The sequence below is a fragment of the Ochotona princeps genome, chromosome 9 (genome assembly GCF_030435755.1).
Source record: "Ochotona princeps isolate mOchPri1 chromosome 9, mOchPri1.hap1, whole genome shotgun sequence".
NCBI classification, from domain to species: domain Eukaryota; kingdom Metazoa; phylum Chordata; class Mammalia; order Lagomorpha; family Ochotonidae; genus Ochotona; species Ochotona princeps.
Window position 1 is genome coordinate 56,033,842 of NC_080840.1, and position 20,837 is coordinate 56,054,678.

The following is a 20,837-nucleotide window of genomic DNA, read 5'->3' on the forward strand; positions in this document are numbered from 1 at the left end:
AATGGGGAAACCACTCATGACTTTCACCATGTCCCAGTACCCAGGGGTGAGGAACTGCCACCTCGTTATCAACCCAGAATCCCAATGTGTACATATTCTGAGGGTTCTGTCCAAGTGCTTTGCATAGTTCTGGAATACTGCTGATTTCACTGATCCGAGGGTGATGTCACCCTCCCAATGTCCATTGGCTCCGTTCACCGAGATTTTTTGCTGTCATTGTTTGTTTGGAGTAGTTGTCCAGTTAGTTCTGTTATTCTGCTACAGCACAAAATGTGCTGCCATAGTCTCCTTTTACAATAGGGCTGTGTCCACTGCTCCACCCTTTTCATTAAGTAATGCATGTTCTTGCAAGTGAGTCCAAGTACCTGAGCCAGGTGTTCCAAGCATCGCCGATTCCCCCACCCCTGGGGCTCACAAACATGGCACTCACCTAGTAGATGGGCCCTGGGCCCTGGGCCAGGAGACCCAAGTCCCGCCAGGTCCCCTACCCTTGTGGTTCATGATGCTCTGCTTCTGATCCTATTCTTACAAATGAACATGGAAAAGTAGTAGAAGATGGCTCAAGTGCTTAAGCCCTAGCCAACACATGTGGGAGACTCCAGGGAGTGCCAGGGTCCTGGCTTCTCCAGGTCCCATTCTAGCAATTGTCACCATTTGGGGAGTAAACGAGTAGGTGTTAGATTCTCTCTTTCTGCCTTTCAAAAATGTAAAAAGTAAATCTTTAATAAAAGCAAAGCTTTTAAAGAACTATTTTTCATGGTTTCCTGTTCTTATTTTATGAATGATAATGCTTTTCTTATTCAAGGATACTAAGTAAAATTTCTTTGCTGGAGTCATATTTTTTCCTCCTCCCTTCTTTCTCATTTCTGCTTTCATTTCTGATGACCTTTGGATTTCTGCTTAGGATTTATTGAATGGAAACTATTATACATAGGTAGGTGTCTGGGAGCATTTGTCAACTGTAGGATTCTTTACAGGTGATGCGGCCCTGATGTTGGAGATGCCATATATATCTGCATGTGAAGGGATTTCTTTTTCTCCCCAGGGACATAAATTCTCTTGGATCTCATCTTTATATTTTTGGAAGTGAATTTTCTAGGTATATTAGAGAAAGGGAAATGGAAACTGACTATTCTGACACTCATTTCTCTGCATTCACCTCTAAGAATAAACTTCATTTTCTTGTTTGGCATGCTAGAAGGAGTGATGGCCTGACTGTGTAGCATTGGGGAGGGGATTTTGGAGTGTGCTGGGCAATCAGTCTTTCAACAATTCCATTTTTAGATGCCAGTCGACTGCAGTACCTGGTACCTCAAATTCTGATTTTCTCAGGGTGTTTCTAGGGTGGACTAGCTCTTTTAGCTCCTGCAGCAATTTTAACTTACAGTTTTATCACTGCCTTAGCTCTGCTGACTTTCAGAATTGGGCTAGAATATCTGTGGTGTCCTCTTACACTTTGTCTTTGCTATGATTTTCATATATAGTACTACAGCCTACTTTTCATTGGATCTTGGGAGAAAGTAACAATAAACCTGTGGTTCATCTGCCATAAATAAAAATTAATTTTTTGAAGACTAATGCTTAATATGTTTTAAAAAACTACAAATGTGAATAGCTTCTTTAAAAAGCTAAATCTGTCAAGTTAAACTCCAGAACCACCTGGAGAGTACATAATAAGGAGTGGGAGTGGCCTAGTAGGAACATAGTGGGCCCCTCCTTCTTGGGTTGCCGTTCCCACTGGAGAGCACGATAACCAGGACAGGGACAGGGGTGGCTAGACAGAAAGGCACCTGCCAGTATGTGTGTGGGCTGGATAGTAAGGTTGGCTGGGTTGAACTAGGCTTCAATGCCCATTGACATGTATGAGAGCTTAATGGGATGTGGGCAGACTGAACAAGTCTGCAGTACAGAGTGGCAAGCATGGGAACCAGGGTAGAGGGCAGGTCTGGAGGGGGTTATGGGGAGTCGCCCCAACTAGGCTGCAGCTCCCATTGGTTTTGCATGAGGGCCGAGTATGAAGTGGGCAGGATCAGGCTGGACTGCAACAACCATTGGTTTATGTGGAAGACAGGGTCAGAAACAGAACTGACCCAACAACTGCAATGACCAGCATGTGCATAAGCCGATTGGGGTGACGGATGGTGCCAGACCCTGTACTGGCAAGCACACTCAAGAATCAGGTCTAGGATCACCTCAAATGAAATTTCTTTGGAGATCTCTTCAACTGAACTGCTGATTTCAGAACCCCAACCATGAAGAGACTGTTTCAGCCAGTCGATTCTGAATAGATTTCATCGTGCTTGGAACAGTGAGATTGGCAGCAATTCAGAACTGTTTAACTATCAAGACTGTTTGAGCAGGACTCATAGAGTGTGCCTCTCATCGGAGACCTGGGATGGGTGGAAGGCTGGGTGGGGCTTCTCTCTGTGTTTCTCCCCTGACCCCAAATACAGGGGAAAAATGATGATAATAGTGTGGAAATAATAGTCTTACCCACTTAAAAAAAGATTTATTTATTTTTTTTATTGCAAAGTCAGATATAGAAAGAGGAGGAGACACAGAGAGGAAGATCTTTCATCCATGGATTCATTCTCCAAGTGACTGCAATGGCCAGAGCTGAGCCTATCTGAAGCCAGGAGTCTGGAGCTTCTTCCAGGTCTCCCACCTGGGTGCACGGTCTCAAGGCTTTGGCCCAACCTTGACTGCTTTTCCAGGCCACAAGCAGGGAGTTGGATGGGAAACAGGGCCACCGGGATTAGAACCTTTGCCCGTATGGGATCCTGGTACATTCACAGTGAGGACTTTAGCAGCTTGCATTACTCACGGGGCCTGTGAGTAGCTTTTGATTTGTGTTTGTTTGGGGCTCAGAATTTTTAAAATGTAGCACTTAAGAGCAACCATTCAGAATAAAATGTGTGGTAAGCACTGTTGGGGATTTAATGTTATACAACCCAAGAGTGGTTAAAATCAGCATCAACCACATTGAGCTAGAGTCCTTGTTTAATACCGTTGATCTTGCCTTCTCAGACACCACTCCCCCAGTGCTTGTCTTGTCCTCGATCAATCAGTTTTCCTTGCTAGCTTCTATTCATGTACGCTCACCCCATGGCTGGCTGCCTCCTCTTACTCACTGCTTCAAGTGCTGTCTCAATGCTGATGACCTTCTAAGCTGCCATCTCTACTCAGCCCTGTGCATGAGCCCCTCTGCAGACAGGGGGTGCAGCTCAGCTTTCCACTTCACCACTGGGCAGGTCAGTTATATCCACTGTTTTGGGGGAGTAGTTCATTGGATTCTACTGGACAGATTCAGGTCTTTTGAGTTTAATATTTTCTTATATTTTGGATAGGTAAGACATTCAAAGAATTCAAAATTCCAAAAAGATAAGATAATACATTGTAAAGGTTCTGGTATCATACTTTAGCACTCACCCACTCCTATATTCTCCTGGGAGGTAATCAGTGCTGTCAGTTTGATATTTGTGGCCTTTTCTTCAGGGACACCTTATGCACACATAAGCAAATAGACTTATATATACATATATGCCCATCTCCTACTTCTGTACTTTTGATTCCAAATTTGCTTTCAAAGGTCCACCACCAATGCAGCTGAACTACCATCTTCACAATGAAGATTTCTATTCTAACATGGAATTTTTTCCACGCCAAAAGAAAGATATCCTTCCAAGCTCTGCCCTTGCTGCCACCACCCCCAGAGGAAAAGAAAAAGAGTTTTCTTGCTTCGCCACTGCCGAGAAAGCAACAGCAGCTCTTGTTCTGATCCGTTGTTCTGACAAGCACAGTGAGACTTGTAAGGGGAAGGGACACTGACAAGGAGCAGGGACAGAACTAAGAACATTGGCACTTGAATCTTCTCATATTTTCCAGGAGTCTAGCTTTCATGGTGCTAGCCACTTCACTGACATTTCCTTGAAGTGACAATCTGGAAAGGAAAAAATACTTCTCTAGGACTTAAAAATGCTCAGGGTTGCATGGAAAACATTCAAGCTGTCCAAAGTTGGCCCAGTCATTCTGTAAGCTACTGTCGAGAATTCTGATTTATTACCTATTTTACACACATTAGGAAAAAGGAAAGCTACTCAGGAAGGCACCAATCAGTGCAGAATCTTCCTGTCATACTCTTCTTCTGAGGGTTGATCTCCCACTCCTGGAACAGGTGCAAGCATGACAGCAAAGTGGGGCCAAATACAGCAGTTCCTTGATGGTACAGTCTGGCCATGCAAATTGCTGAATCCTTCCCCTAAGAAGGACAAAGCTGGAAGAACCAGCTTTTCCTGATTGTTATGGGGTAGTTACGTGGGAGCTCAGAACTGCACGTGCCTACATGCCTCCAGTCACATGGAGGAGCCTATCACTGGTGTGAGGTTGAGGTGAGAGATCTGAAGTTGCACTGATGAGATCCAATCCTTGATTTTGGTCATTTTCTTTTTTATAAGGATTTATTTACTTATCTGAAAGGTGGGGTTAGAGAGAGGGAGTGAGTGAAGGAAAGAGGGAGGGAAGGAGGAAAAGAGGGAGAGGGAAAGGGAAAGAAGGAGAAAGAATTTTCTCTCTGCTGGTTCAGTTCCCAAATGGCAGGCAGCAAAAACCAAATGCCAGAGCTGGGCCAGGTTGAATACAGGAGCCAGGAACTTCATACAGATCTGCACTGAGTTCAGGAGACCAAGGACTAGAGCCACACTATGCTACTTTTCCAGGTGGGTTAGCACAAAGCTGCATCAACAGTGTAGCAGCCAGGCCTCAAACAGGCATTCATACAGAATGCTAGCGCTGCAAGTAATGACTACTCACTATGCCACTACATGTGTTCATATAATGTTGGCCTATCATCTGTAACAATCTGTTTAGCCCTAGTTCCGCATACCTAAGAGTCTAGGAGTTACCTCCTGCATGTTCCCTCCTACTTCAAGCTCTTACGTGTATCACAGAATCATCTTTCCTCCCTTCTGCATGAGTCCTGCCCTATTTTTATACTCTTTCAACCACATCTCACCTGGATATTCAAGTCAGAAATCCTTCTAGCCCTCCCTTTTCCTACTCGATGCCCATCTGTCAAGATGCAACAGGTGTCTCAGTATTATTCTTAAATAGGCCTTCTTTTAACTCCTTCTGCTTTTTCCTTCCCTCATTGTACTGAAAAGACCAAATTCAGCATTCCTACCCTGCCTCCTTGCCTGTTCAGTGGGGTCCAGGTGGTTAGCCTATTGTAGTCATCATAAGGACTGGTTGCTAACATGAAAAGTGGTGGCAATACGGGAGAACTCGCCAACAGAATAACTACACCAATCACACCCTTTACAAGGGTTCTGCATCTGAGCCACTAAGAGCTACTTGGCTGCAAAACAAGCTGCATATGTACAGAGAGGAGTTAGAGGTGTTGACAAGGACATGGTAGAAACTCCCGAGTAAGCAGAAAATGAGAAAGCAGCAACTGTGACTCACACAGAACTACTGAGTATATTGAATGGAGGGTCAAGTAATCGACCAGAGTGCAAAAACAGAGGAGCAAAACTACCATGATGGTAGGGGACAAACTCTTGCTATTGAGGAGATCACAAAATAATAATAGAACTGTCCTGGAACCTGATTTGCTGTCCAATTCCTAGTGGAAAATATTAAATGGAACATTCCAGAAACAAACAATTCCTTTGTTTTAAGTTGCACCTCACTGTGAGTAGTGTGATAAAATCTTGCAGCATTTCCTAGTGACTGGCCTGGGATGTGAACCACTCCTTTATCCAGCATATCACACTGTATACACTGCTCATCTGTTAGTAGCCATCTGAGCTGATCAGATTGACTGGGGTGGTGTTACAGCACTTGTGTTCATGTGAAGTTTTATTTTACTTTGTAATGACCTCAGAGCATAGGAGTGGTGATGCTGACAATTTGAATATACCAAAAAGAGGAGGCTACACAGTACTTTTTAAAGTGAAAGTGTGAAAGTGCAGTAGGACATTTCGAGAGACCACATTCAATGTTCTCCACTCTATTGTGAGTCATTGCAATCTCTGCCTGTGCCTAATTTATAAGCCTTTAACATAGGTATGTATATATAGAACACAAATGCAGGGATATAGGCAGAGCATAGGCAGTCTCATGCTATCTGAGGCATCAGCCCTCCACAGCAGGTCTTGGAATTTAATCCCTGCCAATAAGAAGCGCTGGTGATGGCAAGGCCAGTGATCACATTCCAGCCTGTGTGAAGCTGGGCTAAAAGATGATGTAGAGTTCTTGTGTGATTTCTTTGTTATCACGAGATTCTTTTTTCTTTCTCCCCTCTACCTACAATCACCATATCTTCTAGTCATATCCTTAATTCTCCCTCCCTGTGATGCCTGACCCTATCTCTTCATGCACATGAACAAGTTTTTCCAAATGGAATAATTCTTCCCATCTCCCAAATATCCCTAATTTCATCTGTTTATCACTTATTCATGATGCAATTCAGACATCTCTAAGCAGCTGTTTTATAACCAAGCCAGGTCAGATTCTCTTCCTTTACTCCAAACTTCCTGGTACTGCATATTGTGATTAATTCTCCTCAACTAGCATGAGTTTCTTTTAGGAGCACAGCTACTGTTTTGTTCTCTTCTGTATTCCCAGTGCTTGGTCCAGTACCTAGGACAAAACATATAATCCATGAATACCTCAGTTTTTGGTAAGGCTCTCAGTTTTTGACCCTGTCAAAAGCCACTGGGTTTAATAGCCTTCTGTTATTACTCCATCTTCCAATTGATCTACTTGCAGCCTGTAGTATCTGAGGTGCATGATCATGACTTTCAGACCATAATTTCATGATTTATAAGAAATTCTCCTGGTTCAAAAGGAACTTACTGTCTTTGTTCCCTAATTTCCTTCAAGAATGGACACAGAGCTCTGAGTTGAAGTTGACTCTGCTGGTTCAGGAAGGAGGATATGGCCTGGACTAAAGCACACTGATGAAATAAGAGGTAGGGATAAATTCTGGGGGTGAAACAGGCAGTGAGTGCTTGGTGAAGAATTGGGCATAAGATGAGTGAGGGAGGCATCAAGAATTCAAGAATGTTTTTTGACTTGACCAGCTGAATGACTTACATTCAAAGAGAGGAAAGAATGGAGATGAAGCAGATTAAGAGGAAAACTCCTTTGTATTTTCACACAATCAGATTTTTTAAGCATTTATTTATTTTTATTGGAAAGGCAGATTTTTTATTAATTATTTTGCATTATGTGACAGTTTCATAGGCTCTGGGAATCCCTCCCCCCCTCCCCTCCCCCGGTGGATTCCTCCACCTTGATGCAGTATTACAGTTCAAATTCAATCAAGATTCTTTCCTTGCAAACATATACCAAGCATAGAGTCCAGCTACTTATTGTCCAGATGGCTTGAACAGTTTCTTGGGGAGACCATTTCTGGTCCGAAGTTAGAGCTGGTAGAATATCATCACAGTCAATTAAGAGTCCCAATATAACATCAACAGCAATTTGCAATATTATGGAATTGACATGGTTTTGAGTAACCAGTATGTTAAAAAAAAAAAAAAAAGCAAGTCCTAACCACAACCTATGATTAGCTCATTGACATTTCAATTTTAGTTTATTTTTTTTTCATTTCTTTTTTTATTATTTATTATTTTTAATTCATTAATTACATTGTATTATGTGACACAGTTTCATAGGTACTTGGGTTCTCCCACCCCTCCCCAAACCCTCCCACCATGGTGGATTCCTCCACTTTGTTGCACAACCACAGCTCAAATTCAGTTGAGATTCCCCCATTGCAAGCGTATACCAAACATAGAGTCCAGCATCTTATTGTCCAGTCAAGTTCAACGGCTTCTTAGGTATACCCTTTCTGGTCTGAAGACAGAGCCAGCAGAGTATCATCCCAGTCAATTGAAAGCTCCAACATACCATCAGCAAAAATTTACATCATTATGGAATTAAGTGACATAGTAATGAGTAACCAATATGTTAAAAGTAAATGCGAGTTCTTAACCACCTTCTGTGACCACCTCATTGACATTTCAATTTTAGTTTATATACAACATATAACATACATAACATAACATGTTATACATAACATCATATCATCTTAAGTTAAGGCAAACATGTGGTATTTAACCTTTTGTGATTGGCTCATTTCCCTTAGCATTACGGTTTCCAGTTTGGCCCATTTGGCCACAAAGAACTGCATTTTGTTTTTTTTAATAGCTGAGTAGTATTCCATGGAGTAGATGAACCATAGCTTTCTTATCCAATCCTCTGCTGATGGGCATTTTGGTTGCTTCCATGTTTTTGCAATTACTGATTGTGCTGCTATGAACATAGGAGTGCATGTTGGTTTCTCATAAAACAATTGTTCTGGATATATTCCTAGGAGTGCTATTGCTGGATCATACGGTATGTTGACTTTGAGTTGTTTGAATATTCTCCATACTGATTTCCATAGAGGCTGTACCAGCCTGCAGCCCCACCAGCAGTGGAGTAGGGATCCCTTTTCCCCGCAACCTCGCCAACAAGTGTTGTTGGTGCTTTTATTCATGTGGGCCAGTCTTACTGGCGTTAGGTGGTACCTCATTGATGTTTTAATTTGGATTTCCCTTATTGCCAGGGAACTTGAGCATTTTTTCATATGTTTATTTGCCATTTGGGTTTGTTCCTTTGTGAAGTGTTTGCCCATTTCCCGTGCCCATTTCTTGAGTGGCTTGTTTGTTTTGACATTTTGGTTGTTTTGTAGCTCTTTGTATATTCTGGAGATTAGTTTATATACAGGACCGGCTGCTATATACCTTAAAAATAGCTATAAGGTACCATTCAGCTGTCTTGTGTCTATTTCATTTTAGTATTTAGCCATTTGTTGTGTTGAAGTATAATTTTGCTGATCTTGGCAGATTTTAGGATAATCTAGACTGGCTTGTAACTCTAACAAGATATTTGTCGACATTTAAGGTGCAGAACATTTTTTTTTTTTGGGGGGGTGTGCAGGAAAATCCTCAACACCATGGTGAGGAGTAACTAATCTTTGTGTCCCATCCAGCGAGGCATGAGCCAATCCACGCCAGCTCTTTCCTGTCAGATTTCAAGCTCTACTTTCTGTTGTTTGTCTATTTATTTTAGGTTTTTTTAGTTTGTATGATTGTTTGTTTGCTGTGAGGGGTTTTCGAAGCGATCCCGATGGTCATTGCGAGGGAGAGCGGGGGTCCAGAGCTGGAGCCAGGCTCGGACCAGAGAAAGCTCTCCTCCTTGGTCCCGAAGGACATTTAATGAGAGAAGGTGAGACATAAAGATCTTCCATTTACTGATTCACTCTCCAAATGGATGCAATGGCAGGAGCTGAACCAATCCAAAGCCAGGAGCCAGGAGCTTCTTCCAGATCTCCCATGTGGGTTCAGAGTGAAAAGGACTTGGGCTATTCTCTGCTTCTTTCCCAGGCCATTAGCAGGGAGCTGGATGGGAAACGGAGCACCTGAGACATGAATTGACTCCTATATGGGATCGTGGTGCTTGCAAGGGGGACGATTAACCATTTGATCCGTTGCACTGGCCTCTCGGATTTCTTTCTGTCTACATTTTGCTTATATGCACTCAACTCATGGAATGGAAATATGGATGGTTTCACATTTGGTGGTAGTATTGAGGAGGACACTTAAAGTTACTCTTTTTTGTTTTTTTACCTTTTTTATTATTATTATCATTTTATGATACAGTCCCATAGGCCCTGGGATTTCCCTTATCCGCTCCTCAATTCCTCCCCCCCTAACTAAGTTCCCCTATATTATTACTATAGTATAGTTCTTCATAAACAGTCATAGGTCCATCATTGTGGGCATGGACGATGGCAGAGTCCAGCATTCTATTGTCAAGATATAGTAAACAGTTTCACTGGGAGTCCATCTTTAGATTGGAAGTAGAGATGCATACTGCATTGTATTCTCACATCTGGATAGGATTGTCGCCATTACACAGTTACTATACATCCCCTTAAATGAAAAGCCACAAAACAAAATCAACAACAGGAAGAAAAAAGAAATTAAAAACACCATGAAGTTAAATAACATGCTACTGAATGACTAATGTGTTGCTGAAGAAATGAAAATCTAGAGCCCTCTTGAAGAAAATGATGCTGCTCTATGATCTATGAGTCAGTGAAGAATTTAATGAAAAGAAAGTGTTTTGAAGAGATGAAAGTAAGATTGCTTTTGGTCAACCCTCTTGGGAGTTCTGTGTTCCTCCTGTATTGTTTCCCAATTCTTTCCCCAGATTAGTGATATGCCCTCTTCTTATTTTCATTGAATACACCTTTTTTTTTTTTAAAGATTTTTATTATTATTGGAAAGCCGGATATACAGGGAGGAGGAGAGACAGAGAGGAAGATCTTCCATCCGATGTTTCACTCCCCAAGTGAGCCGCAACGGTACACGCCGATCCGATGCCGGGAACCTGGAACCTCTTCCAGGTCTCCCAAGTGGGTGCAGGGTCCCAAAGCTTTGGGCCGTCCTCGACTGCTTTCCCAGGCCACAGACAGGGAGCTGGATGGGAAGTGGAGCTGCCGGGATTAGAACCGGCGCCCATATGGGATCCCGGGGCTTTCAAGACGAGGACTTTAGCTGCTAGGCCACGCCGCCGGGCCCTGAATACACCTTTAATCCCAGTTTCTCTTTCTGCACCTTCTGAGTCTCCCATAACTTATATTTGTCCCTTTAATAGTGTCTTTCAATTCTTGAATACTTTTTTTAGGTTGACCCAGCTCTGCTTCCAGCTTTTTGTTTGTTTCCCTCTGGGTGACAGCAAATATCTTCCTTTTCTGAGATTGTTTCTCTGCCTCCTTAATTCTATTTTGGAGACTCTCCACTGTACATTTAATTTGCTCCACTGTATTCTCCATTTCTTTTTTTAAAAAGATTTATTTGTTTTTGTTGGAAAGTCAGATATACAGAGAGGAGAGACAGAGATGAAGATCTTCCGTCTGATGATTCACTCCCCAAGTGACTACAATGGCTGGAGCTGAGCCAATCTGAAGCCAGGAGCCAGGAGCTTCTTCTGGGTCTCTCATGCAGGTGCAGGTTCCCAAGTCTTTGGGCTGTACTCGACTACTTTCCCAGGCCACAAGCAGGGAACTGGGCCAGAAGTGGGGCTGCCAGGATAAGAATTGACGCCTATATGGGATCTCGGTGCTTTCAAGGCGAGGACTTTAGCTGCTAGGCCACCATGCCAGGCCCAGTATTCTTCATTTCTAACATATCAGCTTTCATGTGATTTATTTCCAATGTGACATATTCCTTAAATTTCTTGAATGCTTACTGTATGTGTTTCTCGCTGTTGATCAGAAGCTTTATAATAAGTGTTTTGAATTCTGTATCCCCCGTTTTCTCCATGTCTTCCTCAGTGAACTCTGAGGTTGGGAAAGCGTTTTGCTCCATTGCAGGAGAGTTTTCAGTAATATTCATTGTGCCTCTGTCTCTTCTTTTGCTCCTGGTCTCTTCTTTTGCTCTGATTAGAAGATTCTTCTCCTTGGGGCAGGTTTCTAAGCTGTGTCACCCACAGGTCTACAGTTCAGTTTTACTTATTGCAGTTGGTACATGGCTCTTTGTTTGCAGTCAGTTTTGCCACTCCTTCCAGTGAGTTCCAGATGTGGGTTCTTATGTTAGATTTCCACCATGGTCTCTGTAGCCCCAGCTCCTGGCTCACCAGTCTCCACCTGCCTAGGCTGCACTGTTGTCTGTGCAACCTTTCTCCCACTTCCAATTGGAATAGGTCCCAGGATCAGGGAGAGACCAGGAGATCTATATAGCTAGGTTGTTGTTCGTGATAATCTTGCAGGAACCTGTTGGCTGTTAGGTCTGAGCACCACACGGACCTATTTTGACCCGCACGATGACATAGTCGGTATTATTTTTTTGTGGGACCAGTGCAATGCACTGAGCTCAGTGAGTTTGCTCCCAGCTCAGAACATGTGCAGCTCAGTGTTTTCCCTTGCAGTCTTAAAACTTTTGCCACACTGTAAGAAATAGCATCTGATGTGCCACTACTAGAGTTCTTGATCTCCTGGCCATCAGGTCTGAAGGCTACCAGGACCTGTCTTGGGTGGAACCTGTAGGATGCCACATTGTTACAGTTCACTGAGTCAGAAATGAGTTCACTCTCTGCCCAGTGCATGCGCAGTATTGTCCCTACCCTTTGCCTCCTTAAACAAAATGGTGCCCGACCCTGATTCAGCTCTAGAGGGCAGACAGGGCTATGATATCCGCCATGTTCCTGCACTGCTTGTCTGGGATCTGCTGCTCTGTCTTTGTCCCTGGTCAAATCAAACAGACCAGCAGGTTGGGTTCACCTCCTAAGCTCGCAGTGAAAGTCCCTTCCCACCTGGTTGCTGGTGGAGCCACTTGCTGAATGCCGTGGTGGTATCAGTCACTGCAACACCACACTCTTGTGTCCATTGCTTTCTTGTGTCTTTCAGTCTACAGGTGCCCCTCTGAGTTATTCTGACTTCTCCTATTTCCTGGAATATGCCCTTTCTGTTTCACACTGGCTAATGTTTCTCTGTTCATTTTAAACATGTCCTTCAAAGTTCCTGTCTTTTAATTTACCATTTTAACCATATTTAAAGGTATTCTTCTCTGAATTGCATGCACTCACATTGTATTGCTGTAACACTATCATTCATTTTTTCAACTTCCCAAGCCATAATTCCTTACCCACCAAACAACAACGCCGTAATACCCTCTGTGCAGTCTCCGGCAACCACTATCCTACATTCCACCTCCATTAATTTGATTATTCTGAGTGTCTCATATAGGAGGAGTTACAGTTTTTGTTCTTTTGTGACTGAGCTATTTCACTTAGCATAATGTCTTTAAGATTTACCCTATGTGGCCACATGTGTCAGAATTTTTTTGGAGTAATAATGTATCGTATGTTTGTACCACATTTAATTTATCTGCTCATCTTTGGATGGGCAATTAGGTTGCCTCCACCTTTTAGCTATTGTGAACAATGCTGTTGTGAGCATGGGTGTACAAATACCTGCTGAAGAAGCAAATTTGAGGGAAATGCATACTCAGCTGGAGACTATACTAATTTTCTGTGTGGTTTTGAGGAAGCACCATATTGCTTTCCATTGCGGCTTTATCAGTTTATGTTCCCACACACAATGCTCAAGGGTTTCTAATTTCTGTTTCTCTTACGCTTGATATTTTCTGGTCTTTTTAAAAAACAGCCATCCCAATGAACAAGAAGTGGTCTATTGTTTTTTGATTTGCATTTCTTGAATGATTAGTGAAGTTGAAGTTTTTATGTGTTTATTGAATGTTTGTATACCTTCTGTAGAAAATGGGAAAGATTTTTTTGGCCCTTTTTTAAAAAAATTATTTTTGATGATATTTACATAGCTGATTAGGGTGGGAAGGATCGGGAATTAGGGGAAAGTGAGTGAGGCCATTGTTTCTACATTGTCTTTTTCTTCTTCCTGTGTCTGGGGGAAAAGGAGGAAATAAGGGGAACAACCACACCCGGCTTCCCAACTGTCGCAGTACCCCGGAATGGGGAAGTGCCACCTGATGTTCTCCCAGGGTCCCCAGTACGGAGCATATTCTGAGGGTTCTGCTCAAATAGTTTTGATAGTTCTGAAATGCTGTTGATTTCACAGTCCCAAGGATGAGGAAATCCTTCCAAGGTCCATTGGCTGGCATAGTTCACCTCAGAGTCTCCACTTTTCCAGAAATTTGATGTCACGCTTCACTAAGGTAGTTGATGAATTTGTTCTGTCCGCCTTCCCCTACTCCTCTATGCAAACCAGCAGATGCTGTGATCCAGCCCAGCTCTCTGCTTGCTACACACCTGGCCTTCATGTACACCATTGGGAGCTGCAGCCCAGTCAGAGTGATCCCCAATAACCCCCACTGGGCTAGCCCCCAGCCCTGGTTTCTGTGCCGGCCAGCATGTTCAGTGGACTGGTCTGGTATATTTCACCTCCCATTCAGTTCTTGTACACATAATTGGATGCTGAAGCCTAACTCATCCCAACTGACTCCACCCTCCAACCCATACTCATGCCAGCGGGTACCACCATCTGTCTAGCCAGGCCTCATCCCAGTCCTGGTTTTATACTCACCAGTGAGAGTTGCAGTCCATCAGAGAGGTGCCCACAGTTTCCCTGCTGGACCTATTCCCTGCCCCGGATCTTGCACTCTCCATGTGGTTCTGCAGTCTAGCTTGACAGAAGTTGCCCTAGTCCCAGCATCTACCAGCTGATACTATAGCAAAGCCCAATCTGCCTGTACTTACTCTGGCTTATGTATGCACCAGTAACTATAGTCAGTTGGCCCAGCCTGGCTCTCTCCCTAACCCAGTTCACATATAGGTCAGCAGGTGTTGTAGCACTGCCCAGCCTGGTCTGCCCCCAGCTGTAGCTCTCATGCTGACAAGCAGGAGTAGCCCAGCAAAGAAGTCCCCATTGCTCCCCTGCAGGGTTCACACTCTCCTTCCAGGGTCTCATGTTTGCTGGTGGGAGCTATGGCCCAATCTGGCATGGCCCATGTTACCTTGGTATTTGCTGCCAAGTGCTGTAGCCTGACCTGGCCCCATCTGCCCCCTGCTGCAGCTTGCGCTGGTGGGTGCTGCTGCCCAGTTGTCCCAGCCAGCCCCCAATCTTGGCACAAATGTGACTTGGTAGGTGCTGTGGCCTGACCCTGCCTGTCCTGCATCCTACGATGGTTCTCACATCTGCCGGTGGGTGTTATGAACTAGTCCAGCCTGGCCTGACCCCAGACTAGAGCTACACGTAAGGCAGTGGGTACTGTAACCTGGCCTGGTCTGGTTGCTCCTTGCCTTGGTTTTTGAACTCACTTGCAGGGACTGTGTCCTGACAAAGGACTTCCCCAAGCTCCTCTATCGGGTCTCTCCCAGTGGCAGCTCTCATGCACACCAGTGGGTTCTTGGCCCAGGCTTAGTCCACCTCCTGTTCTGGCAGGACCAGTGACCTTGTCCAACCAATCCACACCCATTTGGGTTCTTGCTGTTGGGTGTTATAGTCCAGCCACACCTGGTCCATGTCCTGTTGCAGCTCTCACACGGTTCAGTGGGGCCGAGACCTAGCCCACCCCATTCTACACATACTCTGGCTTTCATGAAATGAAAACCAGTGGATGTTAGGAGTCTTGCCCAGTCTGGTGCACTCCAGACCCAGTCCACACCCATGCCAAGGTACACTGCAGTCATGTTCAGCCCAAATCACCGGCCCCAGTCCAACTCTTACACTTACCAGTGGAAACTTCAACCTAGCCAGTGCGTTCCCTAAGTTCCCCAACGAGGCCTGTTTCTAGCCACAGTTCTTGCGCATGCCAGTAGTTTGCTCTGACCTAGCTCAGCACAGCCCATTCCCCATCTTGGCCTTTGCCACTGGATACTATGGCTTGGATTTGGCTCTCTCTCTCTTTTTTTGTTTGTTTAATATATTATTTAATCTTTAGTTTCCTATGTTTTATTATTATTATTTCATTTTATGACACAGTTCCATAGGCTCTGGGATTCCCCCTATACCCTCCCAAAGCCCTTCCCCCCATATTGATTCTTCCATATTATTACAGTAGTACAGCTCATAAACAGTCATAATTCCATCACTGTGGGCAGGCATGGACCATGCAGAGAGTCCAGCATCCTACTGTCAAGATAAATTCAACAATTTTATTGGGAGACCATCTTTGATCTGAAAGTAGAGATGGCAGAATTTCATCCCATCAAATGAAAAGCCACAGCACAAATTCAATAACAGGAAGAAAAATGGAAATTGGATTTGGCTCATTTTTGAGAGGGTTTTTTGTTATTGAGTTTATGGTTATCTGTAATATATATTGGAAATAGAAAAGGTTTCTAAGACATGAGAATATGATGAAAATGCAAGGGATTCTTGGGAAGAGGGGATAGAGATGAAGATGTCGTTAAAATACAAAGAAATCTCTGTGTTAGCTACTTGGGGGGAGGATAAACAAAATACTTTCTTGAGGATCCTTAGCTTATTTTTTTTTTATTATTTTTTTTTTAAATATTTTATTTTTATTACAAAGTCAGATATACAGAGAGGAGGAGAGACAGAGAGGAAGTTCTTCCGTCCGATGTTTCACTCCCCAAGTGAGCCGCAACGGGCCGATGCGCGCCGATCCGAAGCCGGGAACCTGGAACCTCTTCCGGGTCTCCCACGCGGGTGCAGTGTCCCAATGCATTGGGCCGTCCTCAACTGCTTTCCCAGGCCACAAGCAGGGAGCTGGATGGGAAGTGGAGCTGCCGGGATTAGAACCGGCGCCCATATGGGATCCCGGGGCTTTCAAGGCGAGGACTTTAGCCGCTAGGCCACGCCGCCGGGCCCAGCTTATTTTTATATTGTACTTTAATTACATCCTGGGTTACTTTTACCTGGAAATTAAGAATGGGCTACCGTGTGAATGTAACTACTACTAAGAAAACCACTACTTCTAAGAAATGGCCTCTTATAATCCTCTAATATAAAACAGACTTTTCATATACAATTCACTTATAAATTGATGTTTATATAATAAAATGCAAATTTGGAATATATATATTGGATACATTAATGGACTTCAACAAATTATTCATCACATAATACTTTTAATTGTGCAATTTACATTTTTCAGTTAACAAAAGTTGATTTTTTATCAATCATTTGTGGGATATCACTACAAAAAATATACAATATTATAGAACCAATGCTTAATCACAAAAATTACAGAAACATGAAAATAAAGCTATTATCTTCAGATAATAGACAAAGATTGAGGAAAATTTAAGACATATAAATCTGTACTGTAAACTGAAGCTGCTAGAGAAAACAGAATTACCGACCATTGGTAACAGAAAACTAATCTCCAAGAATAACAGCCATTTTAACTTATAGAAATTTTATTATTTTAAAGTAATTACCATTGATTATTACTAAAAAGTGCTAAACTGTTGATTCTTAATTTTTGGTAAAAATCTGTAAGGCTAATGTTATATAAAAATCTGTATTATCAATGTGTAATTTATAGATTTTAGAATAACATGACATTATTCAATGTGTATCTAGGATACTTTTCAATATATTCCACACTCTAATATTTTCTCTAAATGATCCACAGCTAAGAAAACATACCATCCTCTAAAATAAAACAGAACTTTCATTAATGCGACATTAAAGAACAGCTTTCCATTTCTGGCCAGGACGTGTGTCGCTGACTGTGGAAAGAAAATGAGAGTACAATTTAACAGTGGGTAAGTAAATATACTGGATTTTAAGTTGTCTTAAAGCTAGAAAAAGAACTCATTTCTAAAATAATTGTCTTTAAAATTTTTACTTACTAAAAATAAAAAAAAATGTTTACTTATATATTTGAAAGGGTTACCAGCTTGGAAGGAGAGAGAACAACCCACTGGTTCACTCCCCAATGGCCTCCACTGGCTAGAGCTGAGCCCGTCTGCGCCAGAAACTTCCTCTAGGTCTCTACATGAGTGTACAGGCCCAAGCACCTGGGCCATCCTCCCAGGCAAAGTAGCAGGGAGTTGGACAAGAAGTGGAACAGCCAGGACTCAAACTTATGCCCATATGGAATGCTGGCACTGCTGCCCATTACGTTATAGTACCATATTCTGTTGCTCAGTAGTCATTTTACATGTGTAGACGCTGGAAGGCTTCTATATGAAACTCAAGCTTTTAGCCTTGATTGTAAGAGTCAAACTTCTATCACTAATTACAGAATTATTGATTTGTTATCTTCGAATTTACTGTCTTTACTAGTGCTTAAAACCTCTGGGTGCTCACAAAAATTCTTCATAATCTTGGGGTATGGGAAAAGAGAAGCTATCTTTCTCTTGACTTGCCCTCCCCTGACTTTTCTTTACAATTATTTTTATTTGGAAGGCAGAGAGAGAGAGAGAGACAGAAAGAGAGAGACAGATCAGTCTTCATCTGATGATTCACTTCCCAAATGGCTGCAATGACTAGAGCTGAGCTGATTCAAGCCAGGAGCTTCCTCTGGGTCTCCTGGCCAGGTGCATGGGCCTAAGAACTTGGGCCATCCTCTGCTGCCCTCTCAGGCCACAAACAGAAAGCTGGATTGGAAGTGGAGTAGGCTGGATATGAACCAGCGCTCAAATAGGGTGCTGGGGCTTGTAGGTGAAAAATTAGTTTGCAAAAATGCCACTGGGCCAGCTCTTCCTTGACCTGCCTTTGACTGTCATTCTGAGGGTTGGCTGAGGGTTCGAACAGTAACTGAGATTCTAAGTCATGTGGAGTTTTGTTTCCAGTGTATAGTACACTGGTTTGATGCTATCAACCTTCCTAGGACCAATTACTTCTACTTCAAAGTGATATTCACTTTTAAGTGAACGTTGAAGGGTGTTATTTTTACTAAATGAAAATAATGCATCTGTTAAAGTATTTCAAATGGGAGGCAGCTCCATGGCATAGTAGGTTAATCTTCCTTTGTGGCACCAGCATCTCATATGAGTGCCCATTCCTGTGTCGGCTGTCCTACTTCTGATGCGGGTTCCTGTTTATGACCTGAGCAAGCAGCAGAGGATGGCTCAAGTCCTTGGGTCTACTGCACCCACATGGAAGTGAACCATCAGATGGACGATGTTTGTATTTCTCCTTCTGTCTGTAACTTTGCCTTTCAAATAAAAAAAGTAAAAAATAAATCTTCAAAAAAAAAGTATTTTAAATGCTGTTAATATGGGCTGACACCGTGGCTTCCCTCTACGATGCTAGCATCCCAAATTGGAGTGCTCATTTGAGTTGCAGCTACTCCACTTGCAATCCAGCTCCGTGTTAATACTAGGGATGGCAGTGGGAGACGGTCCAAATATCTGGACTGCTGCCATCATGTGGGAAACCCAGATGGAACTGCAAGTTTCGGGCTCTGGCTTGGGTCAGCATCAGCCACTCTGGCCACTGTACCCATGATGGGGAGTGAATTAGTGGTTGGAAGATCTCTTTCTTTGTATTGTGCTCTCTCTCTAATCCTCCCTTTCAAATAAATACATGAATGTCTTATAAATAAATAAAAACATTTATTCACATATGAATAAAAATAGGCAAGTAACAACAAAAACCCCTAAAATTTGAAAGTGTACTTACATATTTTTCCTTCTTTTTCTAGTTTCTTCAAATGAAGAAAGATATTATGTTCAGCCATTCTATGTAAGGTCTCAGGAATGTTCTAAAAGTAAAACATAAGTGATTGAGAAAAAATTTCCACAAAGAAAAACATTAACATTTTTGAAACTTTTGAAGAAAAAAATGCAACAAAAAGTTCAACTTAAAAGTTAAACATTGGATGATACTCTGCTGACTCTGCCCTCAGACCAGAGAGGGTCTACCCAATAAGTAGTTGGACTTGACTGGAGTATAAGATGTTGGACTCTATGCTTAGCATATACTTGCAAAGAGGGAATTTCAACTGAATTTGAACTATGGTTATGCAACAAGGTGGAGGAACCCACCATGGGGGGAGGGTGGGGGGAGAATCCCAGATTCTATGTAATTACAACACAATGTAATTAATGAATAAATTTAATAAAAAATTAAAAAAAATAAAGTTTGAAACCCTAAAAAAAAAGTTAAACATTTAAGCTTTTTTTGAAAATTATTTTTATTTTTTGTTTGAAAGGCAGAGTTACAATAGGAGAAACAGAAGTCTTCCAACTGGAGCTAAGCTCATCCCAAAGACAGGAGCCAGGAGCTTCTACAGTGTCTCCTTCGTGGGTACAGGGTCCTAAGGACTTGGGCCATTCTCGACTCTCTCAGGCCATCAGCAGGCAGAATGGATGGGAAGTGGAGCAGCCGGGACTTGAACCAGCACCCATATGGGATGCTGCTGCCTCAGGTAGAGGTTTAGCTAACCACATCATGGTATACGTTGAAAAATTAACTTATTTATATTGATTTTTTTTATTTGAAAAGCAGAGAGACAGACATGTTCCATCCCTGATTTACTTCCCAGTGCTAGGGAAGGTTCAGGAGCCTAGCACTGTATTCTGGTTTCCTCAGGGGGAGGAGGGGGACACTGCATCTGCCCCTCCGTGCAGTATCAGGAAGCTGCATTAGAAGCAGAAATTCCAATACGGGATGTGGAAGTCCCAAGCAACTGGCTTAACCACTGCCCATGTCTAACACATTTTAATACCACTCTAACTAAAGAATTTCACTTTGTACATATTTCTTGGGTCTCTGTATTTCTTTATATATTCCTGTGAATAACACAAGGTGTTTGTCCCATAAATATAGTTCCAGTTCTGTTTCCCCACGCTATGAATAGCCTTCTATACTGGTATAGAGTAAAAACTCATTAATGTTTTATTTAACTTAAGTGTCTTTTAAGTTGAGACTGCTGGTCTCAACTCTACACAATGGCATTGCCTATGTGATTAAGACTTGTTTTTATATTTTATAAAATTTATTTTTATTTGAATTGTATTTTTTATTATTATTTTTAAATTTTTGTTTTTTCATGATACCGTTCTGTGGGCTCAATGATTTCCCATTCTACCCTCCCCAATCCCCTTACCTTTCTACTGTCATCCCCCATATTATTAAATATTATAGTTCTTTAGCAACAGTCTTAAAATTATATTTTTAATAATTTTTAAAAAAATTTAATACTGATTATAGGAGTAAGGATATCAAACACCCATGTGAGCCTCCATTAGGATGGAGATGATCAGGTTGGAGGAAGATAGACACAGATATTTCAGTCTTCTCTCCTTTGTCCAAAAGGGAGGGCTGGGGAGATTGAGCTGCTCCTTGCTGTCAGACTAGACTAGCACTCAGGGACTGAGACAGTTGT

General features: G+C 42.5%; 1 protein-coding gene across 1 annotated transcript in view; it reads right to left on the minus strand.

Annotated features, from left to right (window-relative positions):
* Positions 1-16,442: 16,442 nt before the first annotated feature.
* The window catches only part of LACTB2 (lactamase beta 2), a 31,832-nt gene continuing 27,437 nt past the window's right edge, over positions 16,443-20,837 (minus strand). Inside the window, exons 6-7 of the mRNA XM_004588036.3 lie at positions 19,130-19,211; positions 16,443-17,229 (exon numbers count right to left, since the gene is read on the minus strand). Coding sequence (XP_004588093.1) covers positions 17,186-17,229; positions 19,130-19,211 — 126 coding nt within the window. The 3' untranslated portion in view covers positions 16,443-17,185. The remainder of the gene's footprint in view (positions 17,230-19,129; positions 19,212-20,837) is intronic.